Genomic DNA, 26,303 nt, shown 5'->3' on the forward strand with positions numbered 1-26,303 from the left:
GTGCGAAACCCATAAAATCTGCCAGGTGGGCCTTGCTGGCTAGAACAGCAGTGCGGCACTTCAAGTATTCTTTAAGCAAACACTTGCAAAGAAATGACCAAAGCCTCTGCTTCATCCAGAGGAGCAGGTGCTGAATGTGCTGTTGGCTGGTTACATTTCAGAAGAAGGAGAAGAGGGCTGCAACATTCAAGTGAATTCTCGAGTCAGTCCTTTCCAAGAGAGTAGGCTAACATTATCGATACATTCAGTTTGGCTGTACAGTCATACTGTGTCTACATTCTATGTACAAGTGTACTGTACCTCTACTTCAACTAAAAGACTGTATTTATAGATTTCTATTAGAAAATGTGTAGGACAAATTTCATTACTCAAAGTGCTTGCTGTTATTGATAAAGATAAATTCTCACATTCAACCAGATAATTCATCAAAAATAACTTTGATCAAAATACACTGTACAGTAATTATACGAAAAATAAAAATATATATACGAGAGCAGACGTTATCATATGTTGGCTAAAATAACAACTCCAATTTAGTTTGTGATCATCTGCCGCAGTGTGTTCAAGACAGACAATTAAATCAACAACCTTCCAACTGTCCCAAACTACAATTAACTATGACTGTTATACAGATATACAGTATATATTATGCACTTGCTGAATTCATACAATAGCTAATCTAATCAGGTTTACATTGTAAAGAAGGACCACCAGAATGAAATACTGCATTAAAACAAAAAAACAAAAAACCTCCAACTGTCTGTGAATGTGCTGCACGCGTTACCCAGTTCACAGAACAAAAAGGGGCAGCAGCGAAAAGTGTATCATTCGTTGTCCGGGGGCCTCACCGTCCGGACACTCTCATGATTTCATGGTGCAAATTGGAACAACAATTACCAGGATCACAGTGCACGTGGCAGCTGCAATCAGTGCTCCGATCTTACACGCCTTAGCCCTCCTGAATTCGGCCTCCTTCCTCTTTAGCAGTGAGTCATACCCTGGTGTGTAGATGTCCTCCATCCAATACTCCAGGTTATTGGGGTTTAAGGACTCCTGGGTCTGAGGAAAAAAACACAGACAATGACTAAGAGGATTCACAGGTCAGGGAAAACTGTTAGGCTTTGCTGTGAAGAAACACCATGACATTACACTAACTTGATTTGATAGTGTTCAGGAATTAAAGCTTTACAATTCAAATATGAGAACTCTTCTAATAATATGAAAATTATATTATAACCACAAAGAACGCCACAGGGAACTGCTGTTTTGCTACATGGCGGGGTTGCCAGCTCTCACTTCTGGCAAGCAGTGTTGCCAGATCGGATGGTTTTGCCCAACTGGGTGGTTTCGAATTTTACTTTGTAGGTAAAAATAGTTAGGTGGTTAAACAATGAGTGGGCTGGTCTGGGATCATTTTTTTTCTAATTACTTTTTAGATTGCATTTGAGTTTTTAATGCTGATTTGAAACAAAACCAAAGAGCATTTACTGCTTTCCAAAGAGTAGAGATGTATTCCAGCTCCCTCTCAGTGGAAAACATGACGTTATCAAATGTCTTCCTACTAGCTAGATATGAGTAGCTGTGGTGGTTAATTGCTGGATGATTCTGGATCTGAATCTGGGTGGTTAAAGTACTACACTAAATACCAATCTAATATTTTGTTGGATTTTGAACAGCTCTTGTTCTGGAAACCACCAGCTGTATCTGGCACAATTGCTGTCACGAGACACCCACTTTCAAGCTTCCCTGCTCTCACGCAGCCCAAACAAGTCTCAAAATGAGAGGAAGAAGCATGGATCCCGCTTTATTAAATACAGCTAGGTTTAACCGACGGGCTTTTCTGCACACAGAACAAAGGGTAAACATCAGGCTTTTCCCACATTTTACCACAGCGTCTGTCCACAAATGTCAGTCAGCGCAAGCCACACAGTTATGTGCATCAGTCTATCCACTGAGTTTATGAAAAGCCTGCAGATTTGTCACAGCTGCAGGATTCACCTGAACGTCTCCAAAGTGAGAGTACTGTGCACATTTAAGCAGGTGGCACAACGGCGGTTCATTAATTATTCATAACTATTATTCCCGAAACACGGACAGGATTGGTTGGGACCTAAACTGCAATCTGTACTTTTCTTCTCATCAGACAGGTGACTATCTGTCACAGACAGATAGTCACGGTTTAACAGTTAAATATTTTATTACACAGTGGCCATCAATTCCTGAGCTCCATCACAGCTGTTATTGCACACAATAAAAACAGTTATTATTGCGGTGTGGGACTTCAATCTTCTCCAAATCTCCAAATGACTAAAGAGGACTTTTTTCTTTTTTTTTTTTTCAAAATAACTGGCAGGATGTGTGTGTGTGTGTGTGTCTTAAGATAAGAACACATTTTATGATTACAGCATGTTTCTATTGCTTGCCTCTGAATTACATGGTAGCTTGTTTAAACACAGTAAAAATGCCAATTTAACATCAGTCTAGAAGCACTTTGAGATATTCAGTAATAAAACATGCACTGGCTTGGATGTGCAGCTTGCTTGCCATCGCCTTTGAGTAATCCATTAACTGCCCTTTCGTCTCAGTGCATGAAATAAACTCTCAATTAGAGCATTTTATGTGTTGCAAAGAGGCTTTGGCGATAACGAGCAACAGGAAAGCATTGAGAGAAACAAGCCTTTATCTTCCTTAACCTTCCAGTAGATCCAAAACACAACAGTGATAATTTGATTTCTGCTTATTTTATTTTGTAACTTTCATTTTCAGCTGTTTTTTATGGAGTCAGGACAGGCACTAGCCACTGACCAGATAGCCTGACTGTGTGCCAATGATAGAGGTGATGCAAAGAATCAATGAGACCAACCATGATTGAACCCTAATACCGTCAAGGATAACGTATGACACTCGACTCTCATAGCCTCACACTGTATTCGTGTGCGCTCCACCTCACTACACCACCAATCATAAGCTCCCTGTGCACTAGTCTACCTAGTTCCCTGCACACACTGCCACTGGGGAGATCATTTTCTTTCTGATGATGTAAGAGTGATGAGGGAATTGAGAACACTGAGCGTCTTAAAGCCAAGTCTCCTATGGCCAGGTTCTGACTGGAGTACTGTATACAGTTTTAGTCTATACTGTATATCACCTCCAAGTCAGTGAAGCACATCGACCATTTTATTCTTTACACAGAGCATTTTAAGGAGCCTAAATGTGAGCTCATCCCCACACACCCCCACACAAAAACCTCTCCCTTCAACAGTGAGATTGATTTTGTTTTTCCAATCTGCTCTGTGATGGCCTTGCTGAATACAGTTCAAGAGAGACATTCTTCATTGTAAGGCTGCCAATTAACAGCATATTGATATTTTAACAGATTTTTGTACATACTATGAAAGAACGAGCTGTAAGCAGCGGGGCACAAGACACATCTTCCATTAAAAAAATCCATAATAAACAATCTGAACCAGCAAATAGATATGTGTGCTATGCATGACTGCGCGTCCCAATGGTTGTGTTGTTTTACTCTTAATCATGCACTAACACACTAAGCTCTCTGTGGAGTTGAACCCATCTTTTTTTTTTTTTTTCAACATTTCGGAGGAACACATTAGACAGATGATTCATCGCAAAGTGAAGGGAGTTCAAGTCTCTCAGGGCAAGGGTAAGATGACGTATGAAAGAGAGGCATATTGTGAGCTTTAAATGCAGCACAGTAAGGGAATGAATTTCAGTTGAGTCAGTTGAGATAGCTACAGTTATCTTACTTGACCTGTTGGTTGACAGATACATGTACCTGAAAATATATTTTTTATACAGACAATCCTGGCCAAACACTACTGCCTCCAGGCTTGTATTATAGAGCAGGGAGAGCTTTTGAAGGAACTTCCTAACTTTGAAGACATGTAATTTAAAGTATTTCTGCAGAACATGTACGCTATTATGTCACTGTGAGGTTCCCCTTTGACCTTTTGTATAAAAAGTGTCATCACCCATCATTGTATTGTATACATTTGCATGAAATTTTGTCATAATTAAATATATGTTTTGTGGATGCATAGTCAGTGAACCTTTGAGTAAGATGTTCCTGAGATATCGCTCTCAAATTGTCTCTTTTTTTGCTACCAATGTTTTTCTAATGCTGCCCCACACTGACTGGCACTGAGAAGATGAGCTTTCTTTCCATCAAAATGAAACCAGTCAGCTAGGTTCTTGTTTATCATTCATTGCCTGTTTCCTGTAGACACAAGGCGAGGGAGACGTGGAACGTTTCAGCTGCACTGTGTGTCTCATGTTGCCTCAGGCCAGTGGACTGGATTTGGTTGCTGAGCTTTATTCACACTCAATGAGGGTCATGTTGTCCACTGTGTCCGCACAGGCAACAATTTATCAGGATTTAGTCAGTGCCCAGCGCCTGGGAAAACTAATTTGTACATATGGGAAGTTTGTAGACAGACGACAGATTCCCAGTGTCTGAACCCAGCATGATTATTTGTGAATGTGTATATGCTTTTTAAGAGTTAGGCATATCAGTCATTGGAGTGTCATTGCTATGGGGTGGGGGTGTCTGGTCTGGTCTATGTGGGTGCTACATGTCTAAGCAACATCCACATGAATGCCAGCTCCAAAAGTTTCCCAGCAGAACATTGAATTGTCACAAGATGGTCAATGTTATTAATTTCTCCTGTCAGTGGTTTTAATGTTGTGGCTGATCGGTGTATATAGAGCAGTGAAGTACTGATGGTGTGCTGACACACCCTTTTGGCAAACAGTGTGAAAGAGAGAAGTTAAACTACTGAACGTTATCAATATTAAATGTATCCTGGGGTTTGGGGTCTATAACACCTTTAAACCAAACCAAATTTTCTGAAACTAACGTTGCTTCATCAATAATAATAACAAAATATCTGCTTGCTTACAATGCCCCGGTTCCTCCTGGCTTTGCCTCCTTTTATTCCTAAAATACATGCAGAGATACAACAGGAGCTGCAATCAATAACAGACTGAGTATTATCCCTGTCCTTGTGGCTTGTTTCCTTCAGAGACCCAGAAATGCATTGGGGAGAGTTTGCCAATGTATAATACAGTCTGCCTCTAGGTACCGGTGTCTCCCTGAGAGCTATACAGAGTAGAGCCTACTGAATGAATGAACGAGGGTTGATTCATTGATCAAACTACTAATAGAGGAGGAAAAAAATGGTTTAGGTTCAGTGGTTTGCTCAGAGCAACAGAGGGAAGATAGCGTGAAGAAAAAAATCTTTAACTATCTATCAGCAGTTTTTCACAAAGGGCTCTGATTATTACAGGGTGCACTCAAAGGGCTAAGAGAAAAGGTCATTTTTAAGAGTCAGCAGAGTTTGAAATAATGTGCTATGCTCCTTTCCGTTCAGAGACCTGTAGTGTAGTGGCACAGGGAGAAAGGAAGACAAAGGATACTTTCAGCTGCCATCATTATTTCCACAGTAACAGCATCCTGTCTCTCTGCTGTCAGAAACCAGGCTAAACAGAGAAAAACTAAGCAGACGCCAGTTTCACTGCAGTAAATAGTATACATTTTTTACCAGCAGTGATCGTGCGCACAAAATCATTGGATAGCAGCAACCTACATATATATGTGTCAAGCCTTAGCAGCATAGCTGGACACTTGTGGCCGTCACCGCAGTCATGGTGAAGCAAATGTAAACTTGAAAGCAGCTCAGGTGATAGTGGTGGCTATGCTAACATGCTCCTGATATACATGTTAACAGGTTGATGTTTAAAGGGCATCACACGTGCTAATAGAAGACACAAGTAGAGTGGACACCACCAGATCACAAAAAGCAGGACAGAGAGGACTGAACTTCTGAACAGGTAAACTGCCATGCACAGATGCCGAGCTTGTTTGTGAAATCAATGGGAAAACAAAACAATCATGCTCAGGAGGAGTCCTGGGGAGCTGAATTTGTCAGTCACTGACACAGATTCAGTCTAATTACATCTTTATTAAGGCCCATAGTTAGCACACCTTCAGTGTTCTGTTGTGACAGACAGGCAGCGTTAGTGACTCAGTCCCAGACACCACCACGTTTACCTATTTTTAATATCCCATTTACTATCAGCACATATGAATAGAAAGCACTTACAAATAAACAGCAGGTGAACTGCTGTTAAGCGTCACGAAGTCATAAATGTCTATATCACTATTAGTTAATGGTATTGACAAACAGAAATGAAAGTAGTTAAATAAATCAGTCTGAGGTTAATCTCCTGCAGTCAACAAACACATTATAGCCGGTCAAAGTGAAGTTTTAGTAATAACACATTAAAACAACACACAATACGCCACCAGCTGTGAACTGCCTCGCTGTGAACGTGGTGTTATTAGAGAAGAGTACCGCTCAGTTCTCATACATAGTGGCTTTAGAGCTCCCCAGGTTTTTGTGCTATTTTTAGTATCCTGCAATTTGACTATCATCCAGCTACCCCGGCTTTCTCTCCTTCTTCCTCCCCTCTGACAGTAGAGACTACAATCCCTCGCCCTTTTTTACTTCTGATTATCAGCATTGGCATTGGTGGAGAGTTTGAGTGGACTCGTCATATTGCAGTGTTTCATCCGAATACACAGACAGTCTAACAATGTTAAATTCTGCACCAGTCATGTTATGTGCAATGCGTTTTAGCAGCTATTCTGTATAAGGAACATTCATTCCTGGAGTACCTCTATAGAACCCCGGAGAGATCTAGGTAAAGAGTGACATCGCTAACACAAAGTCTCCTGGGGCAAGAAACCCAAGCAGACATACAATCAGACAGTTTATCCATGTTATCTAATCAATCTGGCGGTCACTAATAAGTATTCATGCGGTCAGTAATTTGTGTGTTGGTGGTCTTGTGTTTCTCAACATTATAGACTTTGCTCTAGTGGGATAATGGTGTCAGTGTCTGTGTAAATCTCAGCAATTAACTTGATATCGACTGTGCTGTTATTGCCCATATAAATTCTATCCAAATGTGATCATTCAGTCAAGACTTAATTCCATCTACTGCCCAGGCTGCAGTCTTCATTATCCCTCTGGCTGTAGTGCACACCTACCATCCACAAAGAAAGGTTTGAGGCACTGCCTTTGCCAGCACGACAACAAAAGCTAAACAAAGTAATCACATTTGGTCAATCATTTTATATGATTGCATTTAATAAGAGAATCCACATAGAGTATCCAAAATATCCAAAATATATGGACCTAGCCATATCATACAGATAATTTTATGCACTTAAATATCAAAGACTTTCTTTCAGTATAGAAAAGCAAAGCCCCAGCCCTATCGGTAGACCACAATGGGAACATGGCACCAACAAAGAAAATGTAGTTCATTTAAATGTAAGTATTATTGATGTGCATTTGCACAAGCCTTTTGGTTTTTTTTTTTGCATCACTTTGGTTCAGAGAAAGTCATTCCCAGTTGTATTCTGTGTTGTTCTGCTTCATTTGAATGAATCTCTGTGGCTCCTCTCCTCCTACCTATGCGCTGTGCTTTATGCGCTGGGCACAAAAATGCCCCACAGACAAAGCAAAGAAAAATTCAAGGTCAAAAAAATAACAAAGAGTTGAATTGCTGCTTGAGCTTGTCACCACCCATACCCGTAGGGTATGGATATGTTGTGTGTGAGCAATTACTGTTGTGGTAGTTGCTGCTGCGACACACAACAGTTTCATGGCAATTTATTTATTACAGCTTGACCATGGAATTTTACAGTGATGTTGGCATGTGTCGCGCCAACAAAAAGCTTTATGTCTGAAAGGCGTTGCAGGCTGTGACTCAATAGATCTGATTTAAGTGCATGGCTCAGTTTCTGCTGCATTTCTGCTGTCCATGGTGCTGAACATTCTGTTGTCATTGCAAAGTTTCATAGTTGTGGGCAATAGCTGTACTTGTGTGATGCTTTTGTACAAATACCTGGCTGATAAGATAGCTGATAGTAAAAAGACTAACCAGATATAGACATATAAAATCACTTTTTAAGTGTGTGATACTTCAAAATCAGAACCAGAATCAGACTATAACTTGATTTCAAAATTGGGGTACATTTTGCTTAGCACTGCAAACTATATATCGACAGTCAGAACAAAAAGACTCTTCAGGTGTAACTGGAAAAATCTCAAGTAAAGTAAAAGCCTTTTTACAACTTGTGAGTCAATATAGTAAACACAATCTATTTTGAAGCCATTAGGGGAACCCATAAGGACATCTGAAAGAAGCTGCAGTCTTGGCCCTTAGATGAATCTCAGCCACATCCATCTACCTATCAGGGAGAGGAATTGATTTCTGAGTATCTTGTGACTCTGAAGGCCATACAGTTACCCTCATAATGTGCCTCTGTGCCTGTGTCAAAGCTTGATGGGATCCCTGCAGGAGCACAGAAACCACACAGACACATGTACGAGGAGAAGCCCAGTATTTATGAACCCTTTGCAGGTCACGCATTCAGTCAATACTGGGGTGGAGTTTAGATTGGTATGCACTGCTACGTGATACATTGGTAAATAAAAGATGGCTTATGATGTAACCAAACACCTACTGAGATAGGGACTTCACAGGTTTTCAGAGCCAAACTGAAAATGTTACTCAGCCAAATACAAGCCAAACCATCAGTCCACTGTCCAAGTCATTACGGATTTCCATTCCCAAAGACACAGTAGAGATTTACCAGCTCATTGGTCAGCATTAAATACATGAAAGGCACGCATCTTGACTAGTGAATTATTAATGCAGACCTGACCAATTCAAAGCCAACACTGTGCCTAATATTTAGCTCATTAGATTTTCCAAGTTGGACCCACTACATCAACTTCCTCTCAGTAGCCTCTCGTTTTAAATGTTATCACATCCTGTTACTTACTCCATATGTAATCTCCTTCAGTTGGCAACTACCAACTTTAAAATCCACCTTATCCTCTCCAGAACGTCTCCCTGAATGATCATGTCACCTTTACCTATTGTAACATTTTTTACGTCTCTATCCAACAACTGGTAAACCTGTGCTTACATTTTCAGTCCTGCTGCGCTTTACTGTTGCTCAAAATATCTAGAAGCCCAGATAGGGCTTTCCTTACAGTACTCCTTGATAGACCCCTAGACAGACTTCAAAGGATGTTTCATCACATATCAGAGACACTTCAAAGCTCTCTGGATTACTTTTTCGACAGAACAAAGGCTGTGGATATGAACTCTCTTCACTTGTAGCAGGCAAGGTTGGGATTTTTACTGAACACTGTGAACATAAGGAACGACCTAACTGAGTTTGACTGCAGACATGCTTAGGTATTGCATTTAAAGGGCCTGATCAGCGTTTGACTTTTACTATGTGTTCTTTTGAATGCTCAGAGACAAAGATCCATTAACAGAACAATGCTCTATAACAGTCTGTTGTCAATGGTGTTTAAAGGGCAGCTCTGCTCCCCTTCTCTGATTTAGTTGGAAGCGTGCAGAGTCCAGTACCTGTAGGTCCAGAGCTGTAAGCTGCTTTCCCTTCTCTCCTGAATTGCGCTTATACTCCTCGATGGTCCAGGAAGGCTGGCCGCGCTTGCCGTCCGACAGAGTGGTGAGCCTTAGGTCGGTGTACAGGGGGCTGCCTTTGACGTGGGCCTTGATGGAGGGAGTGAAGGGGTGTGGTGAGAAAACCTGTTCAACCAGGTAAGACTCCTTTGGTGGTTTCGGGGGACGCTGTGCCTGGGGAAGCTCATACTGACGCTCTCGCTCTGCCTGGAAAAGGAGAAAGGGAAGTTTCTATCAAGACACTTTTTTAACCTCAGCCTAAATTCTATAGTTTGCTTTGTTTTAGGCCAGCAAGTTGGTCATTCTAAAAGCACTAGGACCTTTGTTTAAACTACAGTCTCCGCCAGAATGATAACTTAATCTGTAAGACAAGGAGGACAAGCTGTTTTAAAGAGCAGAGGGTTTATTTTTAAATTATTAATATCATCTAAACGCTGGTGTAACTGCCTGTGGGGAGACAACTGCTACAGTGCAGATTTTGAACCCAGCCTGCCATGATGAAACGATATGTACCATTTTAAAGTAACATGCATAAATGGCAACAAGACAGATAAGCGGGTTTTTATCATCTAGTTATGAATTGCTGTGCGCTTCCTGTCCTTTAAATTATTACATCTTAACTTGCATGTCATTTGTTATTTTCAGAGCCAGATAGCAAATACAAAGGTGTCCATAATTTGCATTAAAATATGATTTGTTGATTTGTTTCTTGCAAGTGGACTTCTGCTTTTCTTTGTCTCAAAGTATTGTAACTGTGTCATTCGTAGTTCCCATCATGATTTGGTAGACACAATTAAGTATGAAGTACGAATATGCATGACAGGCTACAATATATAAGATGTGGAGGGGATGTTTATTTATGTAATCAATAATTAAACTAAATTTGTTCTTGGAAAATAAAATAAAATAAAACTAGTTTAGAGAAAAGTCTACCACAGAGAAAAGCTGTAATCCAATATACCCTATCCAATATCAGGGACACTGCTTATGCAACACAAACTAAATTAATTTCTAGGGAGCAGCATCATTATCACCCCCTTGTTTAAGCAGCAAACACAAAAACAAGAATAAAGAATACATTCCTAAATACTCCACATGGATTGCATTTATCCCACAGCATTTACAAGCGGCTGTCATCAATACCATCCACTTGGAGGCGTGCATCTGGCTCCACGGTCAATAAGGTCACATAAATGCCCGTGTGTCTTTGCCTTTATTGAACAGAAAAGTTATGGTGACTCAGAGGTTGCAGTCAGCAGCCTGTGTTAATTGGACGGCGGTGCAGTGGAGTCTGCAGAGGAACTGCAGTGTGTTACAGTAGCTCAGCTAAGGAGAACATCCATGACTCATGAATATTCAGCACTTCCACAAAAAAAAAAATAAAAAAAAATATCCTCAGCTTCTCATCTATAAACTCACATCATATCAAAGGTGCTTCGGAGATACTGTGAGCCTACTGTAGCTGTCCAGAAGTTGAATGTGGATCTTTCAACAGGATAATGATGCGAAGCACACACTGAACTCCTAAATCCTATTTTAAATGCCATTTTACCCCACCCACCCCTCTTTGAAACAGATAGTATATGCAAGAAAACCCTCAGATAGGAAGTCATTAAACGTGGAAGAGTTAATGAGCTCAAGAGATCATTTCTTCTAGGAGAGAGGATTAAAATAAGCAACTTTCTTAGTTAGTCTCCATGTGCAGTTTCCCATTACATTTTATAGAATGGAGAATAGTACGTTTTGCATTGTGAAATGTAGTCTGACACCACCTACACACGCAGCCTGGAGACAACTAAGAATAACTATTGAAACTAGCTGTAATGGCAATGAGTTTCAGAATATTACAAAAATTAGAAAAAGGAAGTCTCAAGAACATCCTGTACATTCTTAGCTGCTTAATGAGCCTGTCTGACTAGTTAAATGCAAGAGACCTTTACTGGACCAACACAGGAGAAGCATACATCTGCTTACAGAAGATCCGACCACAACCTGGTACATCCCCTGTCTGTGTAAAAAACCTCTTGTACATAGACAACCAACTGCCACTGTCACAGTCAAAAGAGGGTGTGACGAGTTTTTGAGATGATTGCGTGGGAAGTGAGGATCATACAGAGGACATATACAGTCTCACACTCTCAGGAACAACTTCAGAGTGGAACATTTTGTGAAAACAAACAACATACGGAGTTTTCCGAATAGCAAATCCCTGAACAGTGAAGGAAGACTGAGGATGACAGTCAGGGAGGGAGAGAACAGCTACGGAAGGAAGATGGAGGAGCATCTGCTGCAGAGGAAAATCATCTCTGACTACAGGGAACTGATCTCAGCCTGAGCGGGACCTGAAATGGGCAAACAACCTGAATCTTTTCTTCAATAGATTTGATCTCTTATTTGCCCCTACCCCTGACCAGTCCACTCACTCTTAGCTGAAACAAACGCTGTCTTCCTTCCCTACTCCAACTCCCTTCCCTCCTCCTGCAGCAGCCTGCACACGACCATGCTGCACATCTACTGCACCTCTTGGTCAACGCCCCATCCCCACAGCCACCAGCACACAGCCCCCTAGCTGCAGCCACTCTCAGGAAAGCTGGTAAAAGAGTGAGCTGGGCTGGATGAAGGAGAAAAAGGCAGCAGGTCCAGATGGCACCAGCTCTAGGCATTCTCAAGGTCATGTGCTGACCAGCTGGCCTCACTGGGCACATCTTCCACCTGAGCCTGTGGCTGTAGAATGCCAATCACATCTGGCGAAGACATCTGGGTGACCTGGTCAATCCATCAATGGATCCACTGCAATTTGTCCACGAACCTGGCACTGGGGAGGATGAGGCTGTTATCTACTTAACTGTGTCAAAGATCTCTTTCTCTTTCTCTCACCTAGAAAAGGCTGGGAGCACTGAATCATGTTCTTTTGATTTCTCTAGTGCTACCTCACTAGTCAACCACAGGTTGCGAGGACACAAGGCTGTGTGTCTGACATCGTCCACAGGACAGGGGCCCCCTACAGGGAACCGTCCTGGCTCCTATCCTCTTCACTCTGTACACTGCAGACTTCACACACCACCCAGCCAACTGCCACCTACAAACGCTCTCACACAACTCTGGTGTTGTCTGCATCTTCACAAATGAGAATGTCAGGGAGTACACAGAGCTGATATTTGGCTTTGTGGACTGCGCACAATGCAGGGAAAAATAAGAATTGGTGGTGGACTTCTGCAGGGAACTAACACCCTCCAACGATATCAGTGATCATCCCGGGAATGAACACTGAGATGGGGAATTCGTACTGATTGACAATGCAAATGCACTCTACTGGAGAGGACAGAGTAGATTCTATCTGCTGAGGTTAATCAGGTCCTTCGGAGTCCAGGGTGCACTCTTGAGGACATATAATGACTCGGGAGCGTCATCAGCCATCTACTATGGTGTTTTCGCCTGGAGCAGCTGACTGCAGACAGGAATAAACTCAACAAGCTAGTCAGGAAGGGTTTCCTTGGACGCCCCCTTGACCCAGCTGAGGTGGTGGGAGAACCATGCATGGTACTCTAAGAGCACTGGACAGCTACTTCAGTGATCGGCTACTTCATTCACGATGTTTGAAGGAGCGTTACCGCAGGGTTTTCCTCCAGACTCTTTAACCAAGCCTGCTCCCAGGAGACCACAGACACACCAGAACTCAATTTATTATATTCCATGAGCAATTTTTTCCCTGTGCTATAAATGTCTAGACTTTTTCTAGGCTGTTCTTTTCACTTACTATATTCTGAATATTTGATCCTGTTTGTTCCTGTATTTATAGTATTTTTTTTTATTTTGTGCTCTACATATTTCTTTTGCATTAATTCTGTATGTCACAGTTCTGCTGCTGTAACATTGGAAATTTCTCCACTGTGGCATTAATAAAAGATTATCTTATTTTACGGTACAGGTCCAAAGTAGCTGGAGGAATTCACTCACTGACCTTCATTCTCCGTCAGTAAACAACTGCCACAAAGTGAAATAATTTGTCCCCACGTACAGGGAGAATGAATACTTGCTTTTTACCACGCATTTAAACTTCCGAGTCTAAATTTGAACCAAACTAATGTGTGCATGCAAGGAGATACAGAGCTCATATCCTGATTCAGAGCAAAGTGAACAGGCCAGACTGTGGTACTGGAAGTGCCCTAAATAGCAAGCTCGTTTTTGGAGTTACAGCTGGTGGGTTTGTTGAAGCTACAGCCCATTGGCAGAGGAGCTGACTGTGGCAGCTGAGTCCCGACCGTCATTATCAAGTTTTTTTTTTCTTCTTCTTCTTCTTCTACCACCCTGACAGTGATTGAGGGAGGTGACTGAAAAGGTTAGCCACATCATCAGATTCCGAATGAGAATAACTTGAATTCCAGAGGGAAATTAGCCTTGTAATAATTGCACACAATTGTGGAAGTTTTAAAGATAAATCATAACAGGTACATTGACAGTGTGGGACAACAACATGAGTCATCACTAATATTGTAACACAAAATAAACCAATGACTTGCTTGGCCAGTATAATGGTAATATGTTGACTATTTCCCATGTGATGTACCATAATGACGGACAATTTCACACGACTGACATGTTGAAGACGGAAAATCCTTAAAAGCCATTTCAGTGCTTGTTTAATTGAAGACTAATGTATTGTTTCAAACATTTGTGTCATAATATGTGTTTGATACTATTCAGGCTGTGGCAGGTGGTGGGCATTGCATGACATGAAAAGGCTCAGTTGAGAGGTTTGAAAAATCAACCGAGCCATTTGAAATGCAAAACTGAATCCTGCAGTACTTAAGTAGCAGGGGGCAATACATGGAGAACATGCTAATGTGACATTAGCTCATGTGACAGTATTGGTACACCTATTACACAAGTAGAGGGCCTTAATAACATGACATTGTGTATGAGCTACGGACAGTTGTCATGTTGTTGGATTAAGTGACATGCTCCAATGTTAACTGATAATTAATACGTATTTCTATGTCTGAATCTGCAGCTGACTAGTTTTCAGAAAAAGCCATTACAACCTACAACAATGGCTTCATATCAAGTTCCTTGGAGGAATTTGAAATGAAATGGGTTATGTCTGAAGTAAAATAAAATATGAGTTGAGCAAAAACAGCATTTAGAGAAGAGAAGGGGAAGTACAGAGTGGTGAGTGTGTCATGACTTTGTCTTTGTAGTGACTGTATTTGTAGGTAGTGCATGTTAAAATGACTTACAAAAATGAACACACTGTATTGGAGTAATCGCTGATGTGCTTTTAGCAAGATTATGGCACTATTTAGAAAAAAAAACTCATACAGGTAAACAAACAAAAATTAGGAGAGCGTCTCTTGAGATCCAAATCACTCAGCTTCAGGATATTTACTTCCAGGTATGCAAGGACTAATGCGCGCGCACTAAAATCAGAGGGTACGATAAAAGTTGCATGACTGTAGATGCAGTGCTGCACTCGCAGCAATGATGGAAAATATAAATGTTTGATAACCGTTTAAGCACCGTCTGAGAGGGTTATCTCATCACGGCTCTATGAAATAATGGTTTTTGAATGAAGCTAATTAAAAATTCCACAATGAAATTGTTTTTTCAACAAGTAAACAGCGGATCCCCTGTGCTTTTGCCAAAATCAAATGTCACCCTACATAATGCTGTTGTTTGTGGCTGTTTTATAATTTAAATTAAAAAACAGACCAGTCACATGGAATAATAAGTACACCTCTACAATTATCCCAGCTTCAGATCCATACAATTTGTATCAGGGTTCCCAGATGAGGTGCCAGTGATTAAAACATCACGCTAGGTGGAACTCTCATTTTTAAGCCTCTAACATATAAAGTTTCGATATTTTCAAATTATTTTTTTTTTCGAATTTATTTTTACCTGTTTTTTTTTTTCTTCCATGCATTCAGAATAAATATAACATGAGAAAACCTCAAGATATACCATCTCAGATAACCGTCTTTAAATCCAGGTTGAGAAGAGCTCTGTTGTCATGCCATGTGGCGTCTTTGTCCCACATGGCATCTCACGCCGCCAAGAGATGTACTCACAGCCATCAAGTGAGAACAGGAATTAATCCTGTCAAATTAGGGAGACTAAAAATGTGGACAGGATGCCTCTGGCTGTTTGAGAACTCTCATTTGAGGATTCTGCTCAATTTGTAACCTGTCAACAAGTAACAAGTAGAGACTGAAACATCCTCCATCAAAGCACAGCTCAAGAGAATGTGATTTAGTTTTTTTTTGTTTGTTTGTTTTGTTCGAACGAGCTGGGAAGGTGTTGTCTTCCAAGAAGTTTCAAAAATAGAAAATCCAATTAGAAACCTTATTTTGATAAAAAAAAAATACAACTTCAGTGAGATCTCAATCTTGAATTCTTCCAGTGACTTCCAGTGAAATGTTCATGTCTGGAGTAAGGATGCAATTAGCTCAGCTTTACAGAACAACTGAAAGTAAAGGGAAACAGCAAACCTGGCTCTGTCAAGTGTGTATAGTGCTGTCTTTCCCCTTGTCAGTTTGTCTGTTGTGTTGAGTCTGTCTTCCTGGATGTACCTGTGTGTCTCCTAGTATTCCCTGGTCGCTTAAATTCTGTCTTTCTTTCTTTTGGTGTCGATATCCTGCTATGCCTCTGCAGCCTTTTGTTCCCCATACCATGTTGTAAGTACCCATTAAATTGACATTTCTCCATCCTGCTTTGCACTTCAGTGCACTTTGCAACTGGGTCCTTGCTGTCCCTGCTACTTCCTGACACCTAGCACCTATGACATCCTGACACCTATCTTTAAAACAGCCTTGTTTTATTTCTTTTTAGTGAAGAACACGTCATCTTTTTTGCATCGTGTAAAGTACCGGCTGGATTTTTATCAAGGAAAGTGTGTTAATTTAGCCCACAGCCCACAATAGCTAATGGAATTTCAAAGGGTGTTAAGCAATTGATCACATCCTGTCCATTAACAGCAACAGCTTTAGAAAAATCTATATGTAGAATCTAACGTGGCAGTAATGCTGCCGGTCACATCATAATACCCCTAATGGGAGTCTGCCACTGGGTACGCATTTCACACTGCATTCTCCTCCCCTTCTGCTGTTTGTGTGTGTCACCATTTTCAAAATTGCATCACAATGGAAAACAATAACCTCAACTTCCAAGCTAGCGTGTTCTACGAAGTATATTTACAGCATTCCCTATCTAATGAGGCTGTTCTTGCATGATCCGTTTTGTGACAACCATGAATTTTTTTCGCCACACTCCTTTACTCCCATAGCAGCGTACAGCAATGACATTATCTTGTGCAATTTACTGATCCGTTACACTTCACAAAAGCTGTGATATTGGTTTATTAAAGCGAGAAAATAGTCTGTGGTTTTAATGAGTCCGGTGAGTAACTCCAGAGACACAGGAATGGTTCCCCTCTATGGCAACAATTATCATATTATGTTTGTCGTCTATATCAAATCAATTTCATATCACACAGTCAAGTCAACATACTGGGTCTTGTTTTCAATTTCCTGGGAATTAGTCTGTTGACTGCTTGCCTCCAAACAAACGTTATGTATACACCGATCAGGCATAACATTATGACCACCTCCCTAACATTGTGTAGGTCTCCCTTGTGCCTCCAAAACAGTTGTGACTCATCAGAGAATGGACATGGGCCTTCTGAGGGTGTCCTGTGGTGTCTGGCAACAGAATGTTGTTAGTGGGGGCCTTTGGGTTCTGTGGGTTGAGGGGAGAGGCCTCTGTGGATCATCCCACAGATACTTGATCAGTTTGGGATCTAGTGAATTTGGAGGCCAGGTCAACACCTTGTGCTGTTCTTCATATTTTTTTAGTTGTTCCTAAACCGTTTTTGTGTGTGTGTCTGTGTCAGGCTGCATCCTGCTGGGGATGGCTGCTGCCATCAAGGAGTGTCATTGCTATGGGGTGGGGGTGCCTGGTCTGGTCTAGGTGGGTTGTACATGTCTAAGTAACATCCACATGAATGACAGGTCCAAAAGTTTCCCAGCAGGTCATTGAATTGTCACAAGATGGTCAATGTTATTCACTTCTCCTGTCAGTGGTTTTAATGTTGTGGCTGATTGGTGTAAATTTTGCCTTCAGCAATACTATACAGGTCTGCTTTACACCACCACTGCATCCTGGGTTCAGAACAACCCAAGACATTTGTGACTGACCAAAGGAAATACAAACAAGTCATTCCAGAATGATGAGTGCAGCCAGATCATTCTCAAGCTCTGACACAAAGCTGTGGAGAGCTGATGAGACCAAGTCACTGTTTTGCAAATCAAGTCAAGTCAAGACTGCTCCTCATGATATGCTATTAATTGTCATTTTTCATGTAAAGATATTTGGCTCAGCTTCAAATGTGAACACTTGCAGCTTACATTTTAACTACTGTATTTAAGTGACAAGCATTAACCCTATGTTTTCTTTGCCATCAAAGTGTCTGGTGTCGTCATGCCAAGATCTGATGTCTTGCTTTTGGATGCCTATGACTGTAGAAAGAAATTTATTAAGATCTCCTGCATGCATCTGCAATTAGAGATTACACAATGTGCATGACATGTCATGAAAAAGACACATTAGAACTAAGTAGTTTATTGATTAACATACAGGCAAAGACCAAGCCTTTTGGAATAATGTGCTCTGGACAGACAACAAAAAAATAAATATCTTTCCAAGAGAAAAATCTGAGGAGGCTGGGGAAGTTCAGTATGTCGCCTAAGATCCTCATCAGCTTCTACAGCTGCGTCGTTCAGACCATCTTGACCAGCTGCATCACCGTGTGGTACGGCAGCACTACAGCTATGGACCAAAAACGGCTGCAGAGAGTGGTGAAGACTGCTGAGAGGATCACCACTCCCCTCTCTGCAGAGCATCTACAAGCATAGACTCCGCAGGAGAGCTCCCTCCATCACCAAGGACCCCACCCACCACCAACACGGACTGTTCCTACCCTCAGGCAGGAGTGTGAAATGTAGGACCTCGAGACTGAAGAAGTCCTTTGTCCCCACTGCCATCAGACTCCTATGCAGCTGACAAGGGTCTAGAAACATGAACTACTTCATGTCATACAATGTTCTGGTCACTTTTTCAGTTTCTGTTTGCATTTTAGTTCATTGTTTACACTCTCATTTGCATATTGATATTTGCACTAGTTATTTTATATTTTGTATTATATGTATCTTTTTATATTCTATTTCTAAGATTTTTTCATTGTACAGATAAACATGTTTCTACACTGTGCACGAGACAAACTCTTTGAATCTTGAATTTTAAACTATTTATGTCTAGCACAGTAGTAATTGATGTTATTCTGACTAAAAATTACTAACCTGACTAAAAATGAATATGCACAGAACATTCCAATAAATGCAATCCTGTTATTCATACCAGTAATAAAAGCACTTCATGGGTAAAGTTTGGGTGGAGAAACAGTCTTGGAGACCCTATTGCCTGGTAGAGGCATGGGGCCAATAAAAAGGTTTGTGTGAAGAGGTTAGGGATCTTGTTAAGGCTTATTGCTATTCCAGCATGTCCTGACTAGGTCCTTCTTTAACACATGGACATGGCATTGATATGGATCATTGCATCTCGCCCATAGACCATAACTAAGTATATATTTTCCAATTTACTGGACTTGTCCGCTCCAGTTCCAGCGTTGTTGTTGTGCTCCACACACAGCCCTGCAGACTGGGAACAGGCTTTTAAACCCTCGTGTTGAAATGTCAGAATGTCTCAGTAGGTGTTAAACACACTAATCATTCTATGTGACCTTTTTGTCAGAAGCTAAATGGAGCGAATGGTAACTGAAATGGGTCCTGACCTCCAGCAGTCATTAAGCGGTCTTTGCTTTATTAGCACAGACCTCAAGTAGTTGTATACCATGTGACTTATTATAATAGTAATTGGATACAAAGGGGTTTGTATAACTGAGGAATACCCCCATCATAGAAAACTAAGTACTAAGAATATATACAGTATTTCATGTGGCAGCAGGGCAATGCATACAGCTATGTCTGTAGATACATGTCAAGAGCTTCAGTTTATGATCGCACCCAAACATCAAGAATGGGGAAAAGAAATGAAACAGCTACTTCCAGTATTATAACGCACCATGTGACAAAGTAAATGTTGTTTCAAACTGGTTTTCTGAAATAAAACGAGTGACCTACTCACCAAATCTGAATCTAAGTCTTAGGAGATTTAGAATGTGCAGCTAAGAAAACTGCATCATGTCTTGCAACCATCTTAGCATAAAATACAATTTCAAAGAAATGTTTCAAATATGTTGTGGAATCCATTCCATGAAGACCTGGGATGTTTTGAGAGCAAAAGGGAAACTCTATCCAGCATTAGTATAGCGTTTCTAATGAAGTGCTTGGTCTATATTGCCTCAAGTATTTGGACAGATACCTTTTGTGTTGTTGTTGTTTCCCAGGCTCTATGCTTCAGCACACTCGGTTTGAAATAAAATATTACAGTCTCAGCTTCAATTTGGGAAGGTTTACACCGAATAGGAAGAACTGTGTGGGAGATAATGCCCTTCCAACACATGACTTTAATAGCAGTGCCTAACACTGTATTACAATAATACAGTCCTGGGCTTATAACAGATGCTTTAAATCTTTGTTTTATGATTTCCTTGTGCATCCTCTATGTTTTATCTGTTTTTTTGCACTTCCATTCTTTGCCTTTGTGTTTCTAGAAGAAAAATCATCTACTGCACATGTGCTGCCTCTATTGTGTGATGTATTGCATCTGTTCTGTGTTAATCCATCTATGTTCTACATATGTCAGCTACTGTGTGTTTCCGTGCGCATTAAAAACAGCGTGTGTACCTCTTTGGCCTTCCGGTGTCTGTCCTTGCTGTCTCTGTCTCTGTCTCTGTCCCTGTCCCTGTCCTTGTCGTTTCCCTCGTCTTCAGGATGGCAGGAGTATGACACAGTCCTCCAGTCCCGTGGAGAGTTGGTGATGCTGGCAACCTTTGACTCAATGCCACCATTGTCCTCGTTGAGCGAGCGGGACGACCTTCTGGTGAACATGCTCTTCTTCATAGCCTTCATTCTCAGGCTATCGCTATTGCTCCCCTCAGAGAAACACAACTCCCCTGTGTGGCCATTGTCCGTTTTGACATTATGACCAATGGTGTGGCACTGAAAAACACGAGGTGAGATAGCGGTGTCAGAATGTGGATGCAGGTGGGAGTGGGACTTGTCCGGGTCGGCACCGGACCCGGATGCTGATGTCATCTCCCCTTGTCTCCCATTGGTCTCAGGCTCCTGGATCTTCTCATCCAGCTTGTTAAGTTTAGAAAGTACCTGGGAGATTTCACCGCGAACCCCGGACAGAGACTCCAGTTTCTTCTCGATCTCACCGATTCTCATCACCAGCTTACAAACACTTGATTTAAGCTCATCATCTGTGTTTTCCAGAGAATGAAAAAGGCGGTCCAGCTTGGACTTTGCTAGTTTGACCGTGTTGCGTTCAGGGGAGCTGTCGCCTTCAGACTTCAGTGTTACCTGAGAGAGAGACCCATTACTATTGTAACATGACGACTGGACAATTCCAAGAGAGTCACAGACACTCATATCATCCAGAAAACGAAAAATGTCACTTATGTCATCACTAATGATCTCAGAGTCCTCATCAGAGTGTTTGAAGGCATGTCTTTCTCTGTCAGTGTACTTGGATTGGTATTCCTTCAATTTCTTCTGCTCTGCTTTCTCTGTTTGTGTCCCAACACTAGAGGAGCTGTCTCCTCCCTGAAAGGATGCACTGTTCATGTTTTTTTCCCTAAACCTTTTGGCTGCCTCCCTTCTATCCAAACCCGCAGGTCCACTTGCCATCATTGCTACATCCTTGGCCTTTAATCCGTTACCTTTCTTTGCAAAGCCAGGTGAAGTTCCGACTTTTTCCTTTGGGCTGTGAAAATGCTGCTCATTGTCACTCTTGATGATGCCAATGTTGCAGTGATGGTTTTCATTGAGTGGCTTGCTGTTCAGAAAAGGCCTTTCAAAGTCCGGAGGCCCCTCTTCTGTGTTGAGGCTGAGACTCTTCACTGGCCATGCGGGCGGCTTCCCTGCTTTGTTACTGTGCTTCCTGCTGCTGACACACTCGGAGACTGTAGTCGGACCAAAGTATGTGGATGCCTGCAAGTCGTCCAGGCTCTCGTGCTTCACCCTTTGTCTGTCCTGAAGTGGGGAGTTGAGTGTTGGTTCAAAGTAGGGGTTACTGTAGGGTAGCTCAAAGCTGTGGTTGAAGAAAGTCGCGGGCTTGTGCAACTCCCGCCTGTGGTAGCGATCTCCAGCTTTACTGCCCTGTTTGCACCCAGTAGCGACCTACAAGGGTAACCCAGACAAGAACTGAGTTGGCAACAAATACAGCAGAGATGGTACAATCATGTAACTGTGGCATTGTAAACATTCTGAATTACATAATACCATTTAACTGTAGGGACCTCTAGGGATTATACAGCATGTTAGTAACAGTGCATAAAGGAAACATTATCTGAAGGAGAACTCCATTATAGAAAGACTTCCATTATGGACCTCTGACCTTCAAAATAATAGGGGGGAGGAAAGATACACACACACTGACATTTATAGCCATTAAATTAAATCAAGAGATTAATAATAGGTGTCAGGAAAATATAATGAAAATAAGACCTCTACATCTATTCTACATATAGTTATACAGTATATAAATGTTACAAAGATAAATTAGACGCTGTGGGAGTTATGTTAACAGTTAATACATAATGTATATGTGATGATAACAAACACATTATTTTGAGATATAACTTGAGATTATTCTCATTGTAAATGAATACAGTCCTATTTACAATGTAGAACTGTACATTTTCCTATTTCTCTGCTGTGCTGGTGGTGGGGGTGGAGGTGGTGGAGGGGAACACAATTCATATATATTTCATGTTACTTTACACTGTCTTTTTATACTCAGTGACATCTATCTATTATCTGCAGATTGTAGTTAATTTGAGGATGAAGATTTTACCTAGAAAAATATACCAGTTTATAACAGTGTGATGCATTCTTACAAATGAACCAACCCAATGGATATAAAACACATAGTGTGAAAAGCCGAATTTTTATGTTGCGGTTGGAATCTAAGTAGAGGTTATCTATCTATTATGTATTTCTTCTCGCACACATTTCAAAAGTCAGTAATTAGTCTGTCCTTTCATGTAGCTGGAAGAAAGAAACATTAAGTGCTCCATTTCTTCACCTGAATGGCGGTGAAGCTGTTTTACCCTGAATGCCAGATGCCCTCTTAATAAGTCTGAATTTATTTTCCATAGAAGCTACAAATCGCCTGCTTAGAGAACAACTAATCCGTGTTACTTTTCAACACAATCATCTCTTCAGGAGTGTTTCAAGTACTGACAACAACAGGCGTACATTAACGTTAAATCAAAGTAGTTCTTATGCATGCTTTCTATATCATCTTAAAAACACAAACCTTGGGTGAGAAGGCCGCAAAGTTGTGGAAGTCCTCCTTAAAAATGTTCCTCTTCTGGATGCATGAGTGAACGGAGAAGGGCTCCGGATGGCCAATGTGCTGCAGGGACTCTTGGTCAGTCGTGGACTCGCTGTCTATATCCATGGGAAAGTAGGTACTCTGCATTTCGCAAGGCGGGGAAGGTGGACTGCTGCTTGAGTACTGGGGCAGATGGTGCAGTTTGTCCAGTGAGGCTGCTCTACATTTGAGGTCTTTGCTGACGCCCAGAAGGAAGTTAGAGTCTGAGGTGGGAATAAAATGCTGGCAGTTGTTGCACTCAGATGATTTAGGACAGGGAGGGCTACTCTGGGCCGCAGAGTGCTGCTGTGGGTGGTGGTGGTGATGATGGTGGTGATGGTGTCCGTCCCTGGGGTGATCCACGTGCTCGTAACCAATCCCCCTGTCACACTCCTGATACTTATAGGCATCATTGTCAGACCTGCAGAGCTCCACTGACTGGTTCTTGTGAAACTTGGCTCTGTGCACTGTAGGGAGCTTGTCTTTGGCTGTTCCTCCATTCATTTGGATCAAGTTGAACATGGTGACAATGTCTGCCGCCACCATGAGCTTCTTGGACTGCGGGTCCTCCATGGAGCAGCGCATCTTATCCTTGAAGAGGGTGGCTGGGAAGGCAGGATCCAGGCAGGCCGTATAGAAGAGGAGGCTACGGAGCTTGGCCAGGTGCACCAGGTCAAAGCGAGCACACAGAGACTTGCACAGGTCCTGGTAAGACATGGTGTTACGCTTGGTGTCCAGCTCCTCTAGGATCCGGACCAAGAACAGAGGATATTCTGGGAGAGGATCCATAGCTGCTGGGTGGCAGGAACAGGCCTAAAGAGAAGATCCTACCTCAGGCGAAGACTGGCACCTGGAAACAGCACATTGAAATGTTCACACAATGCTTGATATCTGGTGTTTGCCTTGTCAAAAATCAAATGAAGGACTCCATAAAGCCAAGAGGATGCAGTCACAACAAAGACAAAACCAAACCAAACCAAATTTAATTTCCTGGTTTGACTAACCTACATATAGTCAAAAACAGCACTACAATTGACACAAACAAGCTTCCAAATTCATCCTGATCGGACCACCTGCATTCCGACAGTAACAGCAGCTGCAGAGCCTCGTTAAGAGCGGGGCGCCTATACATCTCAGTCTCTCTGTATTTCAGCAGGATTTTCGATCACTTACGCTGTGTTGATGGCAACAGAGCGGAGAATCATCTGATGAGCTCGGTGCAGCACAGCATGTCTGCCATCAGAGACCCAAGAAAGGGGACAATAAAGTCAGAGTAATCAAGGATCATCTGGATGTGAATCCGCAGCGCGCAGCCCCTCGACACAAACCTCCAAAGAGGATTTACAGGCAGCAAGGTTTCACCCATCCAATTATCCGTCAGACTAAATAGAATAAAAAGCAAACAGCGGACCTAAGCCGCACCGCAACCTCACAAGCATGCGCGCAGGTAAATGATAAAACAGCATTTTGGGTCCCGATTGGTTTTAATGTTAAACATAAACCCAACCAAATAAAGAGAGCAGGCTGAACTGTCTCCATTGACCCTACGGTTTCCCTCTCCCTCTCTCCCTCCTGCACTCCTACCTACAGTGTGACAGCTGTGATGCTGTCTTGAAGGAGCTGTCCGGGAACTGAAAGTGCACGCTGTGCTGAAAACCAACCAGTGTCAAACTAAAAGGAATCATCATTATCTCTATCTGTTTCCGCTTTCAACATAAAAGCCTTGGAGGGACTTTTCTGGAAGTCAATAAATTATTTTTTCTAACATGAAAGACGGTTTACCTGGTAATTAAATTAATGCCACGACGAGAACTCGCTGAGTTACAAGCAAATGCTGCTTTCATATGGTGGTTCATCATAATAAACCAGGTATGGTAGCCTACTGTACAACCAGGTACAGCACTGAAATGTGATTTAGGCTATTTGTAAAGAGAGTAAAAAACCTGGTTGAGGGGAAGCTAATTAAAAATGTTTCTTATTTAAATTGCAAAAATAAATAAATATTTAATTTAAAATAATTAAATAAAATAGCCATTTAAATATGCACCTAATACATTTAGTAAATGAAGTCAAATGTAATATGTAAAACTATGTTTGAATATGTATAAAAAATATTCAAATAAAGTAGAAATTACTCTCCTATGTGTATCTACGTTTCTATCCATGTATCAGTGTAAATCTACCTTAAGAATCTTATTTAATTGTAACACATTTTGCTTTGTGTATTATGTATACACACAGTCTAGTTGTTTTATACCTGAAGGCCAGTTTTAATGGCAAATACACCTACCATATATCTGCTGTTACCTAACAGTATGATGCATATCATAATCTAACACTATGTTTTAAAATCATCTCTATCAGAGTACAGAAATGAGGCTGTCATCTCAAAATCATCAGGTAAGTCAAGGCGTTCTCATGTGTAATTGTGATGTACTGCTAACTGCGTGGTAGGAATATATTTTTCTAAATGTAATGTTATAAATGAGTAGAGATAGTTTTTTTTTGGCTTTTATTGTGAAGGCGACGCGTGTCATTTCCGGTCATGGTCTGGGTAATTCTGTGTGAACGATGCGGTTCTTTGTTTCCTCCTCCAATGACGTAACTACACCTGTCTCTGGACACTGTAGAATATCTTACCCTCTCTGCCCTCCCACACCCATCCAGTTATTGAACACATATGTCTGACTGCTAGTCCACACGAATGATATGAAAATGATACTGAGAGCACAGGATTTAGAAACTAGAGATATGGCAACTTGGTAAAATCCTGTAGTTCTAAATGAAATAGTTTTTTCTCTTCATAACATTCATCATATGTTAATTATTCTGATTCAAGGAGAGGAAGAGGACATTTATGAAGTTATAACAATAATAATCAGCCATCCTAATCATCTGCTAGCCTTCCTTATCTGGTCAGTATTAAAATACAATCACTGGCAATAACCACAGAATTATTCATACACAGACAAACAAAAACAAACAAAAACGCACACATCTTAAGCCTTAGCAAATGCTGGCTTAATACTCATCTCGTCCCATTTGTGTGATGATCGCATAGTCACCAGCAAAAATGTTAATAATATGCAGTACTTGGTATAAAGGCTTTAGGCGTCTGTATATTAAATATTCTATTTTCCGGATGTCCTTTGATGAGCTAATCGTCCAGTGTAATGGACAATAAAGCTGTCTTCTGTTCGATAGGGTTAGTT

At 41.4% G+C, this 26,303-nt stretch overlaps 1 protein-coding gene across 1 annotated transcript; it reads right to left on the reverse strand.

Annotated features, from left to right (window-relative positions):
- Positions 1-408: 408 nt before the first annotated feature.
- minar1 (membrane integral NOTCH2 associated receptor 1) lies at positions 409-23,929 on the reverse strand. The gene is made up of 4 exons (XM_084541169.1): positions 23,035-23,929; positions 20,394-21,893; positions 9,478-9,741; positions 409-1,059 (listed from the first exon to the last, which is right to left on the reverse strand). Exons 1-4 carry the CDS (start codon positions 23,878-23,880, stop codon positions 862-864), a joined length of 2,808 nt encoding a protein of 935 aa, XP_084397295.1. The 5' UTR covers positions 23,881-23,929; the 3' UTR covers positions 409-861.
- Positions 23,930-26,303: the final 2,374 nt, after the last annotated feature.

Source organism: Chelon labrosus (assembly GCF_963514085.1).
Source record: "Chelon labrosus genome assembly, chromosome: 3".
In the NCBI taxonomy this organism is placed as follows: Eukaryota; Metazoa; Chordata; class Actinopteri; order Mugiliformes; family Mugilidae; genus Chelon; species Chelon labrosus.

What these genes read in the sequence shown, in the direction of transcription:
- minar1 (XM_084541169.1), bottom strand. Translation starts at nt 23,880, where the DNA reads ATGGATCCTCTCCCAGAATATCCTCTGTTCTTGGTCCGGATCCTAGAG. An exon ending in TTGCGGCCTTCTCACCCAAG is followed by an intron (nt 21,894 to 23,034) that starts GTTTGTGTTTTT and finishes TTACCCTTGTAG; the next exon opens with GTCGCTACTGGGTGCAAACA. An exon ending in GACACCGGAAGGCCAAAGAG is followed by an intron (nt 9,742 to 20,393) that starts GTACACACGCTG and finishes CTCCTTTTCCAG; the next exon opens with GCAGAGCGAGAGCGTCAGTA.